The sequence below is a fragment of the Rhineura floridana genome, chromosome 5 (genome assembly GCF_030035675.1).
Source record: "Rhineura floridana isolate rRhiFlo1 chromosome 5, rRhiFlo1.hap2, whole genome shotgun sequence".
Classification (NCBI taxonomy): Eukaryota; Metazoa; Chordata; class Lepidosauria; order Squamata; family Rhineuridae; genus Rhineura; species Rhineura floridana.
The window spans coordinates 20967947-20991434 of record NC_084484.1 but is presented as its reverse complement, the minus strand read 5'-3'; the positions used below and the strand labels follow the sequence as shown (position 1 = coordinate 20991434).

The 23488-nt window shown below is 42.3% G+C and overlaps 1 protein-coding gene across 1 annotated transcript in view; it reads left to right on the top strand.

Annotated features, from left to right (window-relative positions):
• The window catches only part of KLHL1 (kelch like family member 1), a 283389-nt gene that overhangs the window by 257682 nt on the left and 2219 nt on the right, over nucleotides 1-23488 (top strand). Inside the window, exon 9 of the mRNA XM_061629343.1 lies at nucleotides 21042-21254. Coding sequence (XP_061485327.1) covers nucleotides 21042-21254 — 213 coding nt within the window. The remainder of the gene's footprint in view (nucleotides 1-21041; nucleotides 21255-23488) is intronic.

Here is a 23488-nt window from a genome sequence, read left to right as displayed (position 1 = left end):
ATAAAAACTGCAGTGTTTAAGCATCCACTGTTTCTTTGTGAAGGAAAAGGATAGGGAGAGAACTAGAACGGGAGTGGTGGCACACACCTTTTCCCCCATCAGAGAAGCAGCTGCGACAGCAGGGACCCATTCTGAACATGTTTCAGTTTACTTAGGTGCTCACTATTTGTACAATTACAGTGCTTAAGTGTTCATGGTATCTTTGCAAGGGAGGAGAATGAGAAGAAAACTAGGACAACTGACTATGCCTCTGTGACCTTGATGCCCTCATCTCTATGACTTCCTAGGAGCCCCACCAGGCCCAATGACTATCAGCTGCATTGGGGAGGAGGCGCAAGAAGAGGGAAGGGATGAGACAGGCATTTTATAATTTATCAATTTACTGTACAAGTTTACAAAAAAAAGCAGTACATGTTGCTATATTGTTGCAAAATCAAGAATTTTGTTCCATTACTAAAACAATGCCAGACAAAATAACATAACAAGGTTCTTATGCTTAAAAATGTAAATGTACTGCCTTCAAGTCAATTCTGACTTATGTCGACCCTATGAATAGGGTTTTCATGAGGCTGAGAGGCAGTGACTGGCCCAAGTCACCCAGTGAGTTTCATGACTGTGTGGGGATTCGAACCGTGGTCTCCCAGGTCATAGTCCAACACCTTAACCACTATGCCACACTGCTTAGGGCCCTATAATTAGAGTGGCAATGTATCACAGAACCTAGCCCTTCCTTGTTAATGATAAATTTAGTTAGTAGGTTTGTATAACTTTTGAAATGTAAAATTAATTAGCTTTAAAAATAATACCTCAGTTCCTAGGACATGGTGTCTGACCTCATATTGCCCATTCATCCGTAAACCATAGTTAACTTTCTAATTGACATTGCTCCACTGCATCAAGTCACTGTGCTGTTGGAATGTTTTAGAATAGCTCAAATGGACGGTTCTGTTTTGACTGCACAACTTTGTTCTCCCTCCAAAATAAGATTTTTCATAAATTGATGGCCATATTTAGCCAGACAGCTAACATGTAGATTTACTAAATGATCTTATAAGTACTGCTCTAAAATGTTAGAGGAAGTTTCCATTTGTTATTTTTCTTTCTGTTTTGTGCATAGCTAAGCACAGTGGAAATCTAAAGTTTCCAAAGATACTGTTTTTAGAAAATATGGAAATATGCCCATAACCTTAGCAAAACAAACATCTAAAAATTACATCAGGTGAAAGTTTGTTAAGTACAGTATTAAAGCATAAAGATAGGAAAATCTAAGCAACAAAAATCATGGAAACACAAAATTAAGCTATTCCTGATCTAGTGACCAGTTTGGTAGCCTCAACCCTACACTCTTACAGGAACAGTAAGTTCTCAGCAGACAGTCCCTTTAACTATGTCATTTGATGGACATCCCAATTAAGTTTTCCAAATGGAATAAAGGTTTCCAAACTTTCTGGAATAAAGTTTAAAAATTTCTTTTCCTCCATAAAATATAAACGGCATGGTTTTAGCAGAATTAAGTGTACAAATCCTTATTCGTCTGTGTATTTATTTCTGCTTAAGCTCATTGATATTAAGGCATTTCTATTAAAATATTCAAAGCTGCTCACAGAGGTAACAACAATCTTATTTTCTCAATTCCATGGTTGTCATGGTCGTTAGGTCAGTCTCCTCTCTTAATTTTGCAGAAATGTTCAACTTGCCTCAACCCTGAATATAATGCAATTTTTCCCAACTACCCCCATGGAGCAGCCAACCACCTGTTCCAATGTTACGCTGGGCTCACTGTGATGTGTCTAGGGTATTTACTTCAAGCTTTTCTTTTCTTTTTTTTAAAGTAGCCTGTGCATCAATCAACAGGAGTCTTGAACAGGAGCAGGCCACTGGAGGCATGAGAGATCCACAGTTTGAAGTGGATGGCTCTGCCCAGGTCCTTGATAGAACAGGAATCATGAGGGCTGGCAAGGGGAAATATATTAGACTTCCAGAATGCACTAGTTTAAAAAACCAACATAATTTGCTGTTATATAAAACATTAATATTGAGGAGTTAGGTGTTCTGAAAGAACTACACTTCCACAGTGTATTTACTCACCTAATTTTTGCAGCAGAGCTCTGAGAGGGACCATAAAATCTAAAATGAAATTAAGGAGATATATTTTCTTCTGATAGATTTAATTATTAGAAGCTCTGTTTATATCAAAGAGTTGCACATTATTTCTTTACTAACCCTTCCTGTTATGATGCTTTAAAAATGATCTATGGTTTCTAAGATTCACATTAGAACAGGTTCTTTTTTCCATTCCACTTTTAAATGATTCTGTCTGCGTTTGAAAGAAAATTATATTTAACTTCCTTTTCTGGAGCATCATAACTAAGTTTCTGGACATAAACAGCCTGCTGCTGGTTCTTTTAAACAGAACAGCTATCCGCTGAGTGAAGTGTTAAAAATCACAACCTCGGAACACCACAGGAGCCCTTCACATTTACACAATAGCTGTCATTCATAACCAACAGAAAACACTCTGCCTTTTATTGATTCTTCTCCTCCCAAAGACATGCTTTCAAGTACTTCATAGTCCCATAGGCTGCCAGTGTTTATATCAAGTGTAATGAGTTGCTAGTTATTGATTTCAGAGAAATAAAGCAAATGGACATGTATATATATATATATATATATATATATATATATATATATATACACATCTTTACCAAAGACCAGGTGCTTTCTGAGCACCTTTGAAGCTTGCACACGTTGCTCTGAACACACAAACTCTTCAACCCTCTTGGGTTGCGATCAAGGAGTTCAGCACTGGAGAAGAAACACTGGGGGAAACAGACAAGGTCTGGAACTAAAATTGCCATTTTTTTCTTTAAAAGCAAATAAAGAAATATTTGGAGGATTCTGCCCAAACAAAATTTCCAAATTTCACAGGGAGTTGTGATAAGACTAATCATATTTCTTGGTGTGGTTCTGCACATACCTCTTTTAGTACAGCTACCAAGAAGCAAAAATATAATTGCTGTCCCTGATCCAGCCTGTGGATTCAATGGAATGAACTCCAATAGATAGGCTCATGGGCCTCCCTGTGGGCATGGTTTACCCTACTCTTTAAATGTTGGGGAAAGGTGCACTCACTTTGAAAAAAATACATGAAGAGCCACTGTGGTGTAGTGGTCAGAGAGTTGGGCTAAGACTGGGTGACCAGGATTTATGTCTATGAAACTCACTGAGTGACCTTGGTCCAGTCATAGTATCTCAGCCTAATCTACTTCACAGGGCTTGTGAGAAGATAAAATACATAAAAGATGCAGGTAGATCTTGCTTACAGAGAATTTTATATATTTTATTAGAATGCTGGTACTAGAGATCATGGACAATATGTGCACAAGAGCTGTGAGTACTAAAACAGTAGTATTTCACACAAATTGTAACCATTTTTGTAATGTAAATAGCTATAAATATTATAAAAATAGCAAGCAGTTGATATGATGATGGTAAAAAACCATAGCTCATCCTGCACCGTTTAAACTTTGTAACCTGTGGCAGATGAATTAACCTCTGGTAAGGTTCAGCACACGATTCTATTTGTGTGGCTGCTTTATGAAAGAGTATTTGCTGCTGCTTGGCAGAAAGAGAGTAGAAATTGCTTTTAAATCTGTAGGAACTGGAACAGGCAGATGTTCCTGCCATGAACTGACCAGGTTGATTTCTGTTCCCTATGAACATTTTCCCCCTTCATCATTCTGAACAATATACCTTTAGGAAATCATCTTTCTGATCTGACTTTCTGCAGGTTAATTGCTCCACTAATAATATATTTTATATATTATAGAGCCACTCTTGTGGCTGTATATTATAGCCAGCGTGGATTTTTCACATTCCGCAATGTTAAATGTTAAATACCCCCATGCCATCCTGATGCTTCCCATAAGCTCATTTCCAAACAAAACCATACAAAACTTACAGTCCTGAATTCAAAAACACTTGCTTAACAACCCTCTAAATTTTCATGGCAATACACAAAACACTCAGAGAGAATTGAGAATTCAAGGTCTGAAAAGAGAGGGGGGGAAACCCAGATCCCTTTTGGACTTTTTTCTGTCATTCATTAAAAATCAGCCATGTTCACAGAGTACCTGTAATCCTGTTACTGACCCCATACACATCTTCTGCAGTTTAAAAGTTTAAAAAATGCCTGGCTGATTTTTAATTAATTGAATATATTTTGCATTGAACTGAATGATAGTGTCGGGCATGCTCAGTAAGAACCAACTGTCAGTGTTCTAAAAGCCATACTCACAGCTGCTGGGCTTGCCTAATCAAGGGGCCACACCCACACCAGACTGTGATTTCACGTGAGTCAGTCACAATGGAATACACCCACATCATACAAGCACATTCTCACATACAGCACAGATAATGAGGCCTGATCTACAAGTGCCCCCAAACCAAGTGCTAGAATTACAAGGTAGTAGAGTGAACTCTCTACTGCTTCAAACTGCAGGTGGTGGATGCCATTTTTTGAATGCCCCTATATCTTAAAAGCAAACGCTTCCTTGCAAGTAAAGAGTTCAGACCAGCTTCTCCGTGAAGTACAAAGGGCTGTTGTCAACTAAGTCCTACTCAGAGCAGACCCATTAAAATTAAGGAACCTAAGTTAGTCATGTCTATTAACTTCAATATGCCTAGAGTAGCACTAACATGGAATACCATCCCAAGATTTTTTTTCTTGCAGAGCGTTTTCACACAGAAGAATTTTATATGCAACACCCCACCACTGTTACCTTTAGTCCAAAGTGGTTTAGTCCACTCTACTATTTTATCCCCACTGTGCTGCCTCCGCAGGGTTTAGAATTGTATATAGAGAGACTCCTGTTGTGCTAAATAAGGCATTTATTAGAGTTATGGAGCTCTAGCAGTCTGTCTCTATGCCTTAGCCTCACAGTAACTTCCTGTCAGGTGACATCACCCCCTCTTTAATTGGTTAGTTTTCCCTCCAAAACCTGCCTCAATTATTTCAGTCGTCAGCGAAGCAAGCAGCAGGCCTAATAGCCCCAGAGGACAACACTCCTTTTTTACCTAACTCTCTCTCAGAAGGTACCTCTTCTCCACTGAATCTACCTCTTCAACAATCCTGCAATATAATTACCTGCTATCAACCTTCTTCATCATCATCACCATCCTCAGTTCACCATCCCCAGAGACTGTACGCTTTCTTTGAAGTTTCTGTATACCTTTGTGTTTTCTGGTTTAATAAAATAGTTCTGATTAAAGAGAGAGATTGAGTTGAATGTCTGGCAAAGTGGGTTTCAGAACCACGGGCTCAGAACACCCACCATGTTCTTTGCATGTAAAGGCAAGGTCTGATCCAGTGCAAATTAATTCAACTTGTTAACTAGCAGAGGCTGTTTCACTTAAGTGCCCCCACTCTTGCTTTTCTGTCAGATGTGAAATTTAGATAAGTTTGAGCTACATTGTTGATAGACATCATTAACATTAATTGTAGGCCTTTAATCATGTTTGGCTGAAAATAAGCTATTAGTTATATTTAAAAATGTACACTATTCAGTAGTTGCTAAAGGGTAACTGTAGGTTTTGGTCTTCTGCCTTTAATACACCACTTGATAAAACTTCTGGTGACATTTTTAACTGAATCATCAGGAGTCAGGATTCATTCATAATTCAGTGGGTGAACGTGATCTTTAACACCTTTTCTCATCAACGCATATTCCTGGAGTGCAGCCCCTGAAAGGCTCTGTGTGTGATCAGTATAATCTACACATCATATCTTCTTTTTCAATGAGCAGATTCTAAGCAGAATTAAAACTTACTAGGTATTATATACCAGGCTGCCTAGAGACTCCAAATCACAGGAAGTCTGAATGACTGGAGGTTTTGTAATCCTATTTTGTTTTGGTGAACAAAAGATAAAATTCTTCCTAATGACAAGTGGGAGCTCTTGTATATTAACTTGTAAATTATTTTAGGCTACGATACCATAACCACTTACTTCGGAGTATGCCCTGTTGAGCACAAAGGACTTCCAAGTAGACACGTACAGGATCACACTGTAACACTTACTTCATTCTGTCAAGGAGTCACCTAGACTGAGTTTTTGGTTTCATGGAAATTTATTAAAATTGAATCAATCAATGAATCAGTTAAAATATGGGTAATTAATCAAATAAACATTCTTATAAGTCTTAAAATACACTATTGATCTGACTATTTCAGTAAAGATAAAAGGAAAAATAGAATCACTAGTTGAAAATGATTTCTGTTTACTTCCTAAGACCATGCAGTTTCAGAAAAATATGTTTTCTGAGTTTTCTAAATAGAAAACAATATGATCAATGCTCCTGAATGAACAAAGTGGATCAGAGTTATATCTAAAATAATTGATCTGTTAAAGAATAATATTGCTCAAACTCCACTGTCTCGTGCAAAACCATTTCATGAGTTACTTAATGATTTCTTGTGGAATAAGACAGGCAGAAGAAATATATTTGTTTACAAAAACAAGCACAAATAAGTACAGCTACCACTATGATATAAGGAAATGAAACAATCTATTGTGACAAGCAACTCTTGGGTTATTTGTGGAATTATTCCCCCTCCTCAATTTTTGAAGTATAATTCAGTAGTTCGCTTTGTTGCTGTGTTTACTGTACAAACATTCAAACAATTCATTGTAAAGTAAGAATACATTTCTACTCAATGAACCTCTGGAGGAAAATACATACAATTTCATGTGCCATCTTTATATCCCATCCTTCCTTTGATCATGAATGAACCACGGAAACACACTTACTTACAAGTAAGCTCTATTGAACGTTGTAGGACCTACTTCCAAATAAACCCGCATAGATTTGCATTGTTAATTGAGTTAATTGAGCTTTCTCAAGCATCATTTTTCAGTGCTTTCTCTCTTGAACAGTACAAATTATTGTCTGTTGGTGCCCTAGTAAGGTGGCAATATTTCTTTAACAAGCTGTAACACATCTAAGGTAGATCTGCTACATCCTTTTATTATTATTATTCTAGAGATCTTGGATCTCTTTCATATGCTCACCAATCCAGAAATCCAGCATGTATGGTTGAGCAAGTGGCATGCATTTGCCACTATGCCCACAATGTAATGGAAATTGCATGATTTTGCCCCATCCGGATGAATGCAATTTGCTGGTCAAGCATGAAAAAAAAGAATGAAGAGCTCTCTAAGGCTGCAATAATGTATGTGCTTACTTGGGAATAAGTCCCATGGAACTCAATGTGACTTACTTCTGTGGAGTACCGTGCATAGGAGTGCACTTTTTAAAATATCACATTTTACACGGTATCTATTTAGAAGGCATAAACGTTGTGACATGGCTGTTCATTCTTCTTGCATTCAGTCTTACAGATAAATGTAGTGCTGTTAGGTTTACAGTGGATTTATAGGAAGCTGCATTGGATATGCCAACTACTACAATAGGTGCAGGGAACCCTCAGCCCTGCAGATGTTGCTGGATTACAACTTCTATCATCCCTGGCCATTGGCCATGCTGGCTGGGGCTGGTGGAAGCTGGAGTCCAACAACATTTGGTTCCCCATTCCTGCACTACAATAATAATTTTCTCACACTGGTGATTTGTATAAATCACAGATTAATTTATAAATCTGTAAAGCAAAACCAATCCAATTTCTTGACATCAGTTCTTTTGGACCAAACTGTGAATATATGTAAACTATTCTAAATCATCAGCACACTAGCAAGGGAGCATTCTTTTTGTGAGAAACCTGCCATGCGAGATCTTCCAGATCCCCTTGGCACTTATGCCATGAGGCTGATGAGAATACCACATGGGAATATAAGAAGAGCCTGCTAGATCAGGCCAGTGGCCCATCTAGTCCAGCATCCTGTTCTCACAGTGGCCATCCAGATGCTCATGGGAAGCCCACAAGCAGGACCTGAGCACCAGAGCACTCTCCCCTTCTGCGGCTTCAGGCAACTGGTTTTTAGAAGCATACTGAGTCTGACTGTGTTGGCAGAGCACAGCCATCATGGCTAGTAGCCATTGATAGCCTAATCCTCCATGCATTTATCTAATCTTCTTTTAAAGCCACCCAAATTGGTGGCCATCACTGCCTCCTGTGGGAACGAATTCCATAGTTTAACTAGGCACTGTGTGAAGAAGTATTTTCTTTGTCTGTCCTGATTCTTCCAACATTAAACTTCATTAAATGTGCATGATTTCTAGTTTTATAAGAAAGGGAGAAAAACTTCTCTGTCCATGTTTTCCATGCCATGCATTATTTTATACACTTTTATATCAATTTTATATCATGTCACCTCTGACTCTCCTTTAATCTAAAAAGCCCCAAAAGCTGCAACCTTTCCTCATAGGGGAATTGCTCCATCCTCTTGATCATCCTGGTTGCCTTTACCAACTCTACAACTTTTTTTTTTTGAGGTGAGGTGATCAGATCTGTACACAGTATTCTAAATGCAGCTGCACCATAGATTTATACAACAGCATTATGGTATCAGCAGTTTTATTTTCAATTCCTAATTATCCTTAGCATGGAATTTGCCTTTTTCACAGCTGTGTCACACTGGGTCAACATCTTCATCGAACTATCCATTATGACCCCAAAGTCTCGTTCCTGGTCATTCCCTGCCAGTTCAGACCCCATAAGCATGAAATTAATTTCATATGTGAAATTAAGGGGTTTTTTTTACTTCAATATGCATAACTTTATACTTGTTTACATTGAATTTTATTTGCCATTTTACTCCCCATTCACTCAGTTTGGAGAGGTCCTTTTGGAGCTCTTCGCAATCCCGTTTTGTTTTAAGAACACCGAACACTTTAGTATCATTAGCAAATTTAGCCACCTCACTGCTCACCCTTAACTCTAGATCGTTTATGAACAAGTTAAAAATTACAGGTCCCAATACCAATCCTTGAGAGACTCCACTTTCTACAACTCTCCATTGAGAAAACTGTCCATTTTTTTCCCTACTCTCTGCATCCTGCTACTTAAGCAATTCCTGATCCACAACAGGACCTCTCTTATTCCATGACTGCTAAACTTATTCAGTAGTCTTTGGTGAGGTATCCTAAAGGCTTTTTGAAAGTCTAAGTACAATATGTCCACTGGATCACCCCTATCTATATGCTTGTGACACTCAAAGAATTCTAAAAGGTTAGTGAGACTGGACTTTCCCTTGCAGAAACCATGCTGGCTCTGCTTCAGAAGGACTTGTTCTTAGTTAATTTGTCTTTAATAATACTTTTTACCAGTTTTCCTGGAACAGACGTTAAGCTAACTGATCTGTAATTTCCAGGATTGCTCCCTGGCGTTATATTGGCCACCAGTCAGGTATGGAGTCAGATTTGAGGGATAATTACATATTTTTGTTAGAAGATCAGCAATTTTACATGTTCTTTTTTCTGGGTGGATACCATCCAGACCCAGTGATTTGTCAGTTTTTGCTAGGGTTGCCAGGCTCAGGGCCTGAGACTGATCCTGTATCTTTAGAAGAAGAGAAAGTCAGCCAAGTGCAGGTGTTGCAGTTGATGGGTGAAATAAAACGCAGACACATCAGCTTGGGTTGAACAAGGGCCACTTTATTTAAATTACAATAAAGAAAGAACCCCAATTTAAAGTGACCTGCAGAGGGAAACCTAGGTGCGGGAACTGTCTATAAGCAAGTAGCTTAGCACACAGCTCTCGGGCGACCAGCCCCTGCTGGGACAAGGGCAAGCCCATCTGCTTACCCTTTACCCTAGCCACACCTTGCAGGTGAGTAGGGGGGCCTTCCCACGTCATCCCCACCCGGGACCGTATAGCCCCTGGGTAGATGAGGATAAGTTGGCCCCAGAAGCAGCCCATATCCTGCCCTCGAGCCATAAAGCCCTGACAGACAGGCCTCCGGAACTGCCAATCACCTCCAAAGGTGCCTAAGGGGGCCACCTAGCTGTCCTTACCTATTTCCCTTCCCGCACCTTCCCGCCACAAAAGGGGGACAAATCTCTATTTAGCCCCCCTTTACCCCACTGCCAAGAAGCACCTCTCGCAGACATCTCTGCAGGTCTCCCAAAAATAAGTTGTTACCTGCATCTGACAGGTGAATGCCATCAGCCCTGTATAGTTCACCCTTCTGTTGCTGAATTTGGGGATGCGGAATGACCAACCCCCCGTGCCCAAGAAGAGCCAACCGAATCTGCCGGTTGACCTTCTTCTGTACTCGATCAATCGCCGCTGGATCCCAAACATCACGCCACACCTGGCGTGGAAGCAGGTCTGACCACATCAGACGCACACAAGGCCAACGCTGCCTTATTGCTTGCATGTCCTTACATGCCTGCACACTGAGGGCCTTGCCCTTCATCAAGCCAAGGTCATTACCACCCAGATGGATGACCAGCACTTGCAGAATTGTCCGCACCAAACCTTGCCGGAACAGAGCGGGTAGGAGCCCCCCCCAAGGCATTCCTCGCCGGCCAAGCCACTGTACTGCAGCCCATCTACTGAGGCCCAACTGCGAGCCCATGCTCGACTTCGCTGCCCTCCGGGCTGCCCAGAAGATCATGCTGTGGCCGCATATAAGGATCTGTGTCTGCTTCGTCCCCGTCCAGCAACCTGCCAAAACAAATGAAAAATGTTAGGCTTCCGCATTCCCCGTGCTCTAGAAGGGGCGAATGTAGCCCTTATACGCGTCAGAGGACCATTGTCCCACGGCCTGTAGTGTCGCCTGGGGAAAAGCAAAACCTGCTGCCGTAGAAGCAGCTCCTATTCTAAATGAATGTGTTCCAAATTGTGAGGCATCATAACCCATCCTATGCAATGCTAGTTTTGTTAAGGCCCAAAATTGATAAATAGAAAGAGGGGCCATGTACACATGCATAAATAAATAGCCTTCGGCTGATCCCCTTGTTCTTAGGAAATCATTTAAAGCCCGTACTGGGCAGAGGTGAGGCTCTGATGATGGGGCCAAGCGCACCTGTCTCCCTTTATATTTTTGGTCCGTTTTAGACCATCTTAAAGTTATGCAAGCGCAGCCTCCTTCTATGGAGACATCCGAAAACTGGAGGGCACATCGAGACGTGTCATGTTTAGAGCCAGCCACCACCTCACTGATCCGAAAGGCTCCAAAAAATAGCGTAAAGACTACTGCCTGGAATAGCTTGGCCTCATAATTAGTGTTACAGACCGTTTTCCACTGGTGAACCATCCCTAGTATAATGTCCAGTGAGAAAGGTTGCTGGGAATCAGGTGTGGCGGGGTGTTCCTTAGCCCATCCAGCCAACATGCGTCGGACCCTGAAGTCCTCGCTATGATCCAATAAACCACCTGCCTTCGCTAAAAAGGCAAGCCCCGCCAGCTTACCTTGCAGTGTTCGGACTGACAGGCCCCGTTTCCTGCCATCCACCAGGAATTCAAGCAGGTGACTTACCGAAATAGGCCACTCCGCCGCATAGCCTTTGGAGGCCCAGAAGTCCTGCATGTCCCTACCTGCTCTCTGGTAACTGGTGAGCGTACTGGGGGCAATGGAAAGGCTTATGGCCCTCTCCGACTCTGCTCTCCAATCTCCCATAGCGCAGGGGGCATGGCTTCCGGCTGAGCCCTGGCCAGCGGCACCAGCTGACGGAAACGTTCCATCTGGTTCCGTGACAGAGCATCAGCAACACTATTGTCAATGCCCGGAACATGCCGTGCCCGAAAAAGAACATTAAAACGCAGGCACTGGAGAACAAAAGAACGGACAAGACCCATAACCCTGGCATTCCTGGATGTGAGGGAATTGATAACATGTACTGTAGCCATGTTATCACACCAGAAGTGGACTGTGGAGTTCTGCAACTCCACAGCCCACAAATAGACTGCTGCCACTATAGGGAAAAATTCCAAAAAGGTCAGATCCTTGTCTAGACCCTCTTGAACCCATGTCTGTGGCCATTGTCCCTTACACCAGGAAGACCCAAAGACTACCCCAAAGCCATAACCCCCAGACGCATCGGAATGGACCTGTAGCTCAGCCTCCAGGAGTCGGTCCTGCCTCCAAAAGGATGTACCGTTGAAATCCTGTAGAAAGGAGGACCACACAGCCAGGTCGGCGCGTAAAGCCGCTGTAACCCGAAATCGATGGTGGGGTCGTGAGAGCCCAACCATGGCCTCATATACACGCCTCAAAAATGCTCTGCCAGGTGCTATGACCCTGCACGCAAACTTAAGGTGCCCTGCTAACTCCTGGAGGGTGGAGAGGAAAACTTTCCTCGCCCTTATAACTTCATTTTTCCTGGTGTGGAGGATTAGCAGCTTGTTTTGGGGTAGCCTACAGCATTGCTGCTCAGAATCAATTTCGATGCCTAAAAAAGTCAAACCTGGAGCAGGTCCCTCCGTCTTTTCTATGGCTAAAGGAACCCCCAGTTCTTCGGTCAAATCCTGAAACTGGGCCATCAAGTGTAGGCATTCGCCTGTATCAGCCCCAACCGCAAATAGAAAATCATCCAGATAATGAACGACAGAAGTCCTGCCCGCCTTATGTTTGATTGCCCATTCTAAGAAAGTGCTGAAGCACTCAAAAACTGCGCAAGAGATTGAGCATCCCATAGGCAAGGCGCGGTCCACATAAAATTTGTTGGTGAAACTAAAGCCCAGCAGGTCAAAATCTGCTGGGTGGATGGGCAGTAGTCAGAAAGCGGACTTAATGTCACACTTGCCCATTAATGCTCCTATACTGCAGGCCCGAACCATGCGCACAGCAGAGTCGAATGATGTGTAGTGGACCGTACATACAAAAGCGGCCTGAGCGGCCCCAACCAGCACCTTAGACGCCGAGGCCACAATTGAAGCCTGCGCCGCGGGAGACCTGCGCCTCAAAATGGCGCCGATCACACCACCACGCGAGGCCTGCACCGTTAGAGACCCGCGTCTCAAAATGGCGCCGATCACCACCGCTGCTCTTTGCTCGTCCTGCTCTCTGCCGTCTGTCCCTCATCGTCGCGCAGCAAAGAGAGGAAGGTATGAGGGGCGGTGGGACTTAAATAGTCCTGCCAGCCCCGCCCCTCACGTTATGTGTCGTGCTTTTGTCATAAGCGTGATGCGCGACGCTGCCTTCATTAAAGATGGAGGCAGCGTCCTCACCCCCACCTGCAACCTTGCCCCGCTCGTCAGCTGCACAGCGAGCGGGGCGCCATTTCTTGCAACTCGGTAATGGGAAAAACCACAAGGTGGAATTCTCCTTTCCCCCTGCACAACTCTTAAAGATACAGAAGACATCTTGGTGGCTGGGCCTGGCAACCAAGAGGTCTTTTGTACCTTTAAAAGTTGTGCAGGGGGAAGGGAGAATTCCACCTTGTGGTTTTTCCCATTACAATGTTGCAAGAAAACCTACACTTGGCTGAATTTTCTCTTCTCTTAATGATACAGAATCATTTCTCAAACCCTGAGCCTGGCAACCCTAGTTTTTGCTTGTCTATTAAGCCTAAAACTTTATATCTTGTCACCACTATTTGCCTCAGTTCCTCAGACTCCCTTTCTGCAAATGTTAGTTCACATTTAGGGATCTCCCCTATATCCTCTACTGTGAAGATAGATGAAAACAATTATTTAGCTTCTCTACAATCTCCTTGTCCTGCTTTAGCACACATATGACTCCCTTATCAAACAAGGGTTCAGTCAACTCCTTAAGCGGTCTCCCTCTTTGAATGTATTTAAAACATTTTTTGTTATTGCTTTTTATGTCCTTTGCAATGTGCTCCTTAAATCCTTTTTTTAGCATCCCTTACTGTCTTGCATTTCTTTTGTCAGAGTTTGTGTTGCTTTTTATTTTTCTCATTTGGATAAGACTTTCATTTTCTAAAGAAAGCCTTCTTGCCCCTAACAGCTTCTTTGACTCTGCTTGTTAACCATGCTGGCATCCTTTTGGCCCTGAAGGTACCTTTCCTGATCTGTGGTATGCAGTCCAGTTGAGCTTCTATTATTATGTTTTTAAACAACTCCCAAACATTTTTGTGAGATTTGACCCTCTGGACTTTGTCTTTCAACTTTCTTTTTAACCAAAAAGTTTGAGAAGTTTCCTCTTCTGAAGTAGAATGTGACTGTGTTGGATTTTCTTGGCAATTGTACATGTATGTTTAATTTAATAGTACTATGGTCACTGTTTTCAATCATTTTGACAACATATCTTGCACCAGGTCCTGGGTGCCTCTTAAGATTAAGTCCAGGGTTGCCATTATTGTTGTTGTTGTTGTTGTTGTTTGTTGTTTGTTGTTACTACATTTGTATACCGCCCCATAGCCGAAGCTCTCCAGCCATCCCTCCAGCTGGTTCCATGACACCTCAGCATGCCATGAATTCATAAGATACAGTAGCAGTGGTAGCAAAAGTACAATACAGTTTCATTAACAATGAAACCTTAAATGTACATTTAACTAGCTCAGAATTTATGAAGTACTTAGGACAATAAAAGCTTCCAAGTAAATAATTCGTTCACTGACAAGAGGTTTTGCATTCCAAATTGCTCAGTGCTTGGACTTTAAAATACTCCACATTTCTATAACTTTTATTACTCTCTAGGCAATGTACAGCAGGCAACAGACTGTGAAAGAATTATTATAAGAAATGCATTCAGGGTGCCAACATTGTTAGACTGCAATCGGAATAATTTTCTCACGTGTTCTTATACGGGGTGGAACCAATTATGTTTTATTTGCCCTGGAGCAAGTTTCCAAATGGATCTTGAATTTTAGTTACTGAACACTTTTATCATTGCAATACATAGTCATTTTAAAGAAACTCTCTCTCTCCCCCGCCCCCCAGATTTCAAAGAATAAACCTATCCTAAATAGCATGTAAGCCTCTGGTAATCTTTAACAAAGTATGCCTCACAGTTGACATAAACAAATACTAATACTCTGCATCCAGCAATTAAATTGAGAGCTAGTGAAGTGTATGTGATTAATAGTGCAGTCATATACATAACTACTCAGAAGTAAACCCCAGTAGGTTCAATTGGACTTACTCCCAGGTGTACAAGATTGCAGCTTAAAAGACTAAGCTGTGAATCGGCAAGTCCTTGGCTTGTATCTTATACCTCTACCACAAACTCACTAGGTGGCTGTAGGCAAGCTGTTCCCTCCCAGGCCCAGGCTGCCCATCTGCAACATCATTCCCACTAATGCTGAACCCATTTCCCAAGTACTGATTCTTCTGGAGCCAGAACAGCGCCATTCGTGCACAAGAGTAAGCTATCAGGAGGCTTGAGGAAACCCCAAACTTTGCATAAAGACCAAACATTAGAAAAAAACCCAGTTTTGTTTGAAGAAAAAAAATCTATTTTCAGAGCTATTCAGGACATGATTTAAACACATGCATTGTTAGCGTATGAATTCTTTGTGAACAGCTCATCACAAGTAGCATTGCAAATACTTCCTTTCAAGGTTTATAGTTAACATTCTCTAACCACCAATTTGTGCCGGGTAGCTCAATGTATGAAAGCCAAAAAAGTAATTCCATAGTAGACAAAGCCACACATCAAGTCCTGCACAGAAAAGCCCACTGCCTAAAGCTTTTAGGTGGGTAGGGCACACAGACAGCGGGTTGACAGGAGAAATCCAGTTGCTATTGGCTGGTTTGGAGCAATAATCTCATCAGTTTGTGCAGGTACTGAGCTATGTCAGGACTATGTATCTGTATAGCTACCAATGAAGAAAGAGAGATAGGAACCTCATTTGTACCTTAATGGTGGCAAGCTGGCAGCAGCCTTAACAATAGCCTGGCCATGTAGATGATGGCCAGGATAGGACTATGAAAAGGGCGACTTTTCCCCTTGTTCTGAAAGCTTCCCATGTAGCAGGAAAGGGAGCAGAGCTGCTTAATCTATGGCATCCTAATTCACACACCCTGTATGCTGCTATAAGCAATTGAGAGACCAAGTAACAGGTGGGGGGAGTTCTGAGGAGGAGGGAAAGGAAAAGGACATATATGCCTTTCCCAACTACCTGAAACAGGGTGCTATATAGTGTTCTCTCTCTCTCTCTCTCTCTCTCTCTCTCTCTCGCTCGCTCGCTCTCTCTCTCTCTCTCACTCTCACTCGCTCTCTCGCTCTCACTCACTCAATCACACTTAGGGTAGAAACACACTTACTGTTCTGCCAGTTCCAGTGTGTCCCCACCTCTCTCTTCTGAAAACAGGGGCACATGACACTGGTCAAACCCCACCCCTTTTTACTGCAAAACCTTTTGGGAGCAGCTTTTTTTAAAAAAATAAGTTTCAAAGAGATTTCACAACTGATCAGCAGATCAACCTGTTCCTCTTCCAGATGTGGATAATGGAAACACTTTGCTCTACAACTGGTGTGTTTAGAGTTTCAGTTAACTTACTTTCCAGGAAGTCCCTTCAGAATAGGTCAGTTTCTGGCCATTTTGGATTTTTCTTTTCTTTCTATTTTAATTTACAAATGAATAGAACTCTGAATACCTAGGGAGTACTCCAAGTATGCACAAACTACCTGCTGCCAAAGTGATAGGCACAGATTCACTTAAGTTCGGTTTCAGTTGATACAGCCTGATGGCGTGGACAAGGTGCTTACAATGATGCGGCAGCAGTGTGTCCTCTCGACCCTTGCCATTCTTGGCTTATTAAAACTTGCCAAGGGGGGTTGACTGAGTGAATCCAGGGTGTGATCAATTCATCGTTGCAGGAGGGAGTAGTTCCAGCTACACTGAAAGAGGTGGTGATCCGACCACTCCTGAAAAAGCACACCCTGGAACCATTGGTTTGTAACAACTACTGCCTCGTCACAAATACCCCCTTTTTAGGGAAGGTGATTGAGAGGGTTGTGGGGCAGCAGTTGTAAGTACTCTTTCATGAAATAGATTATCTTGCCCTTATGGGACTGAATTCCCCTCTAGGATGCACACCTTAACGTGGTGAGGGGGTTTGAGAGTGTTGAAGAAGCTGAGAGTCAGGATCATTCAGACCATGGTATTCCTGATCTCTATGTATGGATGTGAAAGTTGGACAGTGAAAAAAGCGGATAAGAGCAAAATAAACTCATTTGAAATGTGGTGCTGGAGGAGAGCTTTGCGCACACCATGGACTGCGAAAAAGACAAATAATTGGGTGTTAGAACAAATTAAACCAGAAGCTAAAGTGATGAAACTGAGGTTATCATACTTTGGACACATAATGAGAAGACACGATTCACTAGAAAAGACAATAATGCTGGGGAAAACAGAAGAGAGTAGAAAAAGAGGAAGGCCAAACAAGAGATGGATTGATTCCATAAAGGAAGCCACAGACCTGAACTTACAAGATCTGATCAGAGTCGTTCATGGCAGATGCTATTGGAGGTCACTGATTCATACGGTCACCATAAGTCATAATCTACTTGAAGGCACATAACAACAAAATGGGACTGAATCAGCCTTGGTCGCCCTGATGGATGACCTTTATTGGCAGAAGGACAGGGGGAATATAACCCTGCTATTCTTACTTGATCTCCTGGCAGCTTTTGATACCATTGACCATGGTATCCTTCTGGGCCGACTTGGTGAGATGGGTATCAGAGGCAATGTTTTACAGTTGTTTTGATCCTACTTTCAGGGTCATTTTCAGAGAAGAGCATTGGGCAATGGACTTTCAGCCCCTTGGCGGTTTTGGTGTGGGGTGCCACAGGGTACCATGTTGTCCCTGATGCTGTTTAGCATCTATATGAAGCCCTTGGGATTGGTCATCAGGAGATTTGGGGAGAGGTGTCGACAGTATCCAGCTCTATTTTTCTGTAACATTTATGTATTTATTTATTTAATTTCTTAGTCGCCCATCTGGCTGGCTATCCATCCACTCTCGGCGACATACAAAATAAGCATACAGATACAATGAACATTAAAAATCTGGTCACAAAGTTAATAAAATCTAGCCCACAACAAAAGCCTGCCTGAAGAGCCAGGTCTTCACGGCCTGGCGGAAACTAATTATAGAGGGGGCATGGTGGAGATCATTTGGGAGGGAGTTCCACAGGGTGGGGGCCACAATTGAAAAAGCCCTCTCTCTAGTCCTCACCAGTCTGGCTGTTTTGACTGATGGGATAGAGAGAAGGTCTTTTGAGGCTGATCTTGTTGGATGGCATAGCTGATGATGCTGGAGGCACTCCTTCAGATAGACTGGGCCGAAACCGTATAGGGATTTAAAGGTCAAAACCAACACCTTGAATTGGGCCCAGCAAGCAACTGGTAGCCAGTGCAACTCTTTTAGCACTGGAGTTATGTGATCTCACCGGCGGCTGCCTTTAATCAGGCGCCCCGCCGCATTCTGTACCAGTTGCAACTTCCAGACCGTTTTCAAGAGTGGCCCCACATAGAGCGCATTACAGTAGTCTAGGCGAGAGGAGACCAGGGCATGTGCCACCGATGGGAGCAGGTAATTGGGAAGGTAGGAGCACGGCCTCCGTATCAGATGGAGTTGATACAGTGCTGCCTGGCTCACAGCCGAGACCTGAGCTTCCATGGACAGTTGAGAATCAAGAATGATCCCAATTCTGCCAACCCGGTCTTTCAGGGGCAGTTGTACCCCATTGAGCACCAGGTCCAAGTCCCCTAACCTTTCCTTGTCTCCCACGAGCAGTACCTCAGTTTTGTCAGGGTTCAGCTTCAGCTTATTCCTTCCCATCCAGCCACTCACCAACTCCAGGCACTTGGACAGGGTTTCTACAGCCAACCTCGGTGAAGATTTAAATGAGAGATAGAGCTGCATGTCATCCGCATATTGATGACGCTGCAGCCCAAATCTCCTAATGATAGCCCCCAGTGGCTTTATGTAGATGTTAAATAGAATCTGGGAGAGGATGGAGCCCTTCAGTACCCCACAAGTGAGAGACCAAGGATCCAAAAGCTCATCCCCCAATGCTACTCTTTGGTGCCTATCAGAGAGGAAGGAATGGAACCACTGCAGTACAGTGCCCCCTATGCCTAATCCCTCCAGGCGGTCCAACAGTATACCGTGGTCAATGGTATGAAAAGCCACTGAGAGGTCCAAGAGGATGAGGAACGTGCATTCACCCCTATCCAACTCTCTCCTCATATCATCCACCAAGGCGACCAAGGCTGTTTCAGTCCCATTTCCAGGCCTGAAGCCCAACTGAAATGGGTAACATCTGAATCAGGATTGGCCATGGAAGCCCTGGACCGGTGCCTGGACTCAGTAGTGGGCTAGATGAGGGCCAATAAACTGAGTCTGAATCCTAGCAAGACAGATAATTGGTCAGTTGCCTGCTTTGCATGGGGTCATACTCCCTCTGAAAGAGCAGGTTCATAGTCTGGGGGTGCTCCTGGATCCATCTTTGTTGCTAGAGGCCCAGGTGACCTCCGTGGCTAGGAGTGTCATTTACCAGTTTCGTTGGTAAGACAGCTGCGTCCGTTTCTGGATCGGGATAGCCTGGCCACTCTTGTCCATGCACTGGTAACCTCCAGACTGAATTACTGTAATGTGCTGTACGTGGAACTGCTCCTGAGGTTGGTCCAGAAGCTGCAGCTGGTGCAAACTGCGGTGGCATGACTGCTCACTGGGGCAGGCTATTCCCAACATGTCACCCCGCTGCTGAAAGAATTGCAGTGGCTGCCCATTAGCCACCAGGCTAAGTTCAAGGTTCTGCTTTTGGTGTACAAAGTCCTGTACAGTTTGGGACCAGGATACATGAAAGACCGTCTTACCTCTTATATACCCAGTCGATCACTGTGCTCTGCAGGTGGAGGCCTCCTGCAGATACCATCTTATTAAGAGGTCTGTTCTGCACAATATAGGAAGAGGATCTTTGGTGTTGTGGCACCTACCCTTTTGAATTCCCTTAAATATTAGTCAGGCACCATCTCTGTTATATTTTCAGCACCTACTGAAGACCTTCCTCTTTCAACAAGCCTTAGAAGTAGAGATTTTCCCAGTCTGCATCCATGTTAGAATTGCTTTTCAATATGTTTTTAAAGCTTTTTTTTAAAAAAGGATGTTTTTAAAGATGTTTTGTTTTAGCATGTTTTTAAAGATGTTTTGTTTTAGAGTGTTTTTAGTGATTTTGTTTGCTGCCCTGGGCTCCTACTGGGAGGAAGGTCAGGATATAAAATAAATAAATAAATAAATAAGTTTGGTATTGGTGGGATTGATAGATGATGATATGTGCTCAGGGATTTAAACTACCATGGGAACCTGGAGAAAAGAAGCTCTTAGACAATTCTCAGCAGATTTTGGGGGGAGAAGCACATTGCTCCATTTTCACTGCGCTGGTAGGCTTGGCCCCATGCATTTTGTCAGATGCCTTTCAGTCCAAATGGAAAGAGTTGATAAATGCTAAATTATTAAGCTTAGGGTTCTCCATTCCCATGATTCTTAATCTGGGATATGCAAAAGCCAAAGAGAACATTCTCCAATGGATCTTTGATGTTGATTTTCAAGGTCATCTGATGTTAGTTACCAAATCCAGATACAATACAAGGCCATTCTTACCTGCCCCTTACTTAACTACTTTGACTATACCCAAATTCCGAAGAGCCTTTACATTGGCTAGGTTTAACATCTTACCCTCGGCACTTCCGGAGGGCAGACATAAAAAAATACCTTATAATCAGAGGATATGCCCTTGTGCTGACGGGGCAGTAGAATCGGTGGAACATGTGCTACTACACTGTCTATTCTGTCGAGATCTTAGACTCCAGTTAATTATCCCAATCTTATGAAACATCCCCGGCAGAAATGAGGCTTTCTATGCAAACTATCTATTATCCGACCAGTCTCCACAAATAACAGCTAAGGTAGCTAGTTTTTGTTCTGCTGCTATCCATTGTAGAAGAACTCTGTTATCTTGAGGGTTATGTGCTCATGTAGATCTGGTTTTAACGAAATTTTAAATGTTTCATGTTGTTTTTATTGTAAGTTGTTCCCCTTTTATTGATGTATACATTTATGTTAGTCTATGACCGCAATAAACTCATTTATTCACATTTTCACCATTTTATTTCTCTTACTTCCAATTATACTTAGTAATTGTATGTGGCTTGTTTTAGATTATATTCAGTTGGTGGCCGAGATGGAAGTTCTTGTTTGAGTTCTATGGAGTATTATGATCCCCACACAAATAAGTGGAACATGTGTGCTCCAATGTGTAAAAGAAGAGGAGGTGTTGGAGTGGCTACCTGTGATGGCTTCCTCTATGCAGTTGGAGGCCATGATGCCCCTGCTTCTAACCATTGCTCCAGACTCCTGGACTATGTTGAAAGGTATTCATCCTGCATGTGTTTGTATGTGATGATTCTCAATGCAAACTAGACAATTTTCCTTAAATATCCTGAGATCTATAAATATATATTTAGTTTTCTTGTTATATATATTTATTAAAATACCAAAATCTTAAAAGAACAGTTACAAGTTAATTGCAATAAGAAAAAGAATAAAGCAAGCTGAACATTGTTCTGGTATTATTAGTTATTCCAATACATGGTAAATAAAAGCTCTTTTTAAGCAAACCCATCAATCTTCTTCCTTTCTTAGCTCTCTTATAATATATTAATTTGGTCATCAGAAATATTTCCCCATATTTATACAAATCAATAAGTGACAGAAATGTAACACTTTCCCAGAATAATTTGTGCCATATATTCCAATACTACTTAAGTACAGTGTAGACATTTTTGTCAGCTCTTTAAGTGTTATTTGTGTTATTTCATAATTGATATGAAGTGCAGTGGTATTTCATAAGTGATATGAAACTTCCTTGTAATTAGACCATTGCTCTACTTATTTCAATAACCCTATTCACTGATGTATTGGACATAATTGTGTTGACTGCAGAGTGGGTGTACATTTTTAGCCCTTTGCCAACATTGTGAGTCCTTCCTACAATAGCTATGTGTTGTGTAGTTTTCTGGGGGAAAAAATCCAATGTGCAAGAATGTACAGAACATCTGCACAATTGCATATAGGAGCTCCAGGGCCAGTTCTAAAGGGTGGACAGGTGGGGCACTGGCTGAGGGCTCCCTGGCAGGATTCCTGCTGTGGATAGCAGGACAGGAGCTCCAGAGCCACCCGCCATTCCCCCACTACACCTACCTTTCTCTCTGCTGTTTTTTGCAGCTGCGCACACTGTGTGCACAGGTTTGCCATCAATCAAGATGGTAGCCAAAGTTTCCCTAAAGGGCTGAAGCCTCTGCCGCCATCTTGGTTGATGGCAGCAATGCTCGCATGTAGCAATGCATGCATGTAGCACGCAGCCCCTTAAGGAAACCTCAGCCGCCATCTTGATTAATGGCAAACCTGTGTGTGCAGTGCACGCAGCTGAAAAAACAGCACAGAGAAAGGTAAGTAGAGCGGGGGAATGGCGGGCAGCTTGGGATCTCCCACCCTGCGATCTGTGGTACCAATCCTCCCACAAATCGCAGAAGGGGAGTGCCAGGGCCCTGGGCAGGCTGGTGCCCAAGGGCCCCAGCATGCCTGGGGCTGGCCCTGAGGAGCTCCACGGGACTAGGATATCTCTTTAGTCAACCCAACTATGTCCTATATGTGAGTAATGTAGTAAAAGGTCTAGTATTGTTTACAGTGGCTCACCATAATCTCAATTCTAGGATTTATTTTGGGGATCCATAATTAATTATCCACAATTATTTTGAGGATCCATAATTAATTATGGGATTTATTTCTGCAATATAAGGTCAAATGGCATAGGTTTTATCCATTTTGCTTTCTTTTCTCCATCTGCCTTTTAGGTAATGAATGGCCCTCTATGACGATGATCTAATTTATCACATGATTTATTTATTTTCTTATCCCCCAAAAAGCAAACACAATTTTTATTTTAAAACTAGATCTTTCAAGTGTGTTACAAATAGTTAAATATTACATTAAATTAAAGCTAAAAGGGAAGTCACCCTCAAGATCATTGTGATTCTGTGGCTGATGGACATTTTACAATAAGTATCAGCAAGTGTTTTTATTTTGTTTTCACATGTCCTAGGGTGATAAACTTTAATAGAGTGCTTGATGCAGGATTGTCATTTCCAGCTGCAAAAAATCAAGGTGAAGGCCTACCAAAAAAAAAAACACCTCACAGTCTAAACAGAAATGACATCTCATTTTTATTTTACTTCTATTTTTAATAAGCAAGTAGCAAGGGACTAATAGAATACTTGAAACTCCAGAAAACAGAATGGAAAAGAAAATACTGTAGTAGTCCAAATGTTGCCTTCATTTTGCAGTGTTATTTCTTCTGCTAAAAAATGGCTCCATGCTTCATCTTTGCAATAACTTGATGTGCCCCAGGGTGAAACAGGGGATACCATAAAGTTCCTGAGTACAAAAAGAAATCAATTTGAACTACTGACCTGAAGGCAGAAAGGGTTTTGAGCTTTCCACTTCTGGAAAGTCCTCATAATCTGCAACATCATCTATAGTAGAGTAATTATTATTTTGTTAGACTTTTATAACATCTCATTAATATTAATTTGAAACTGAAATTTAT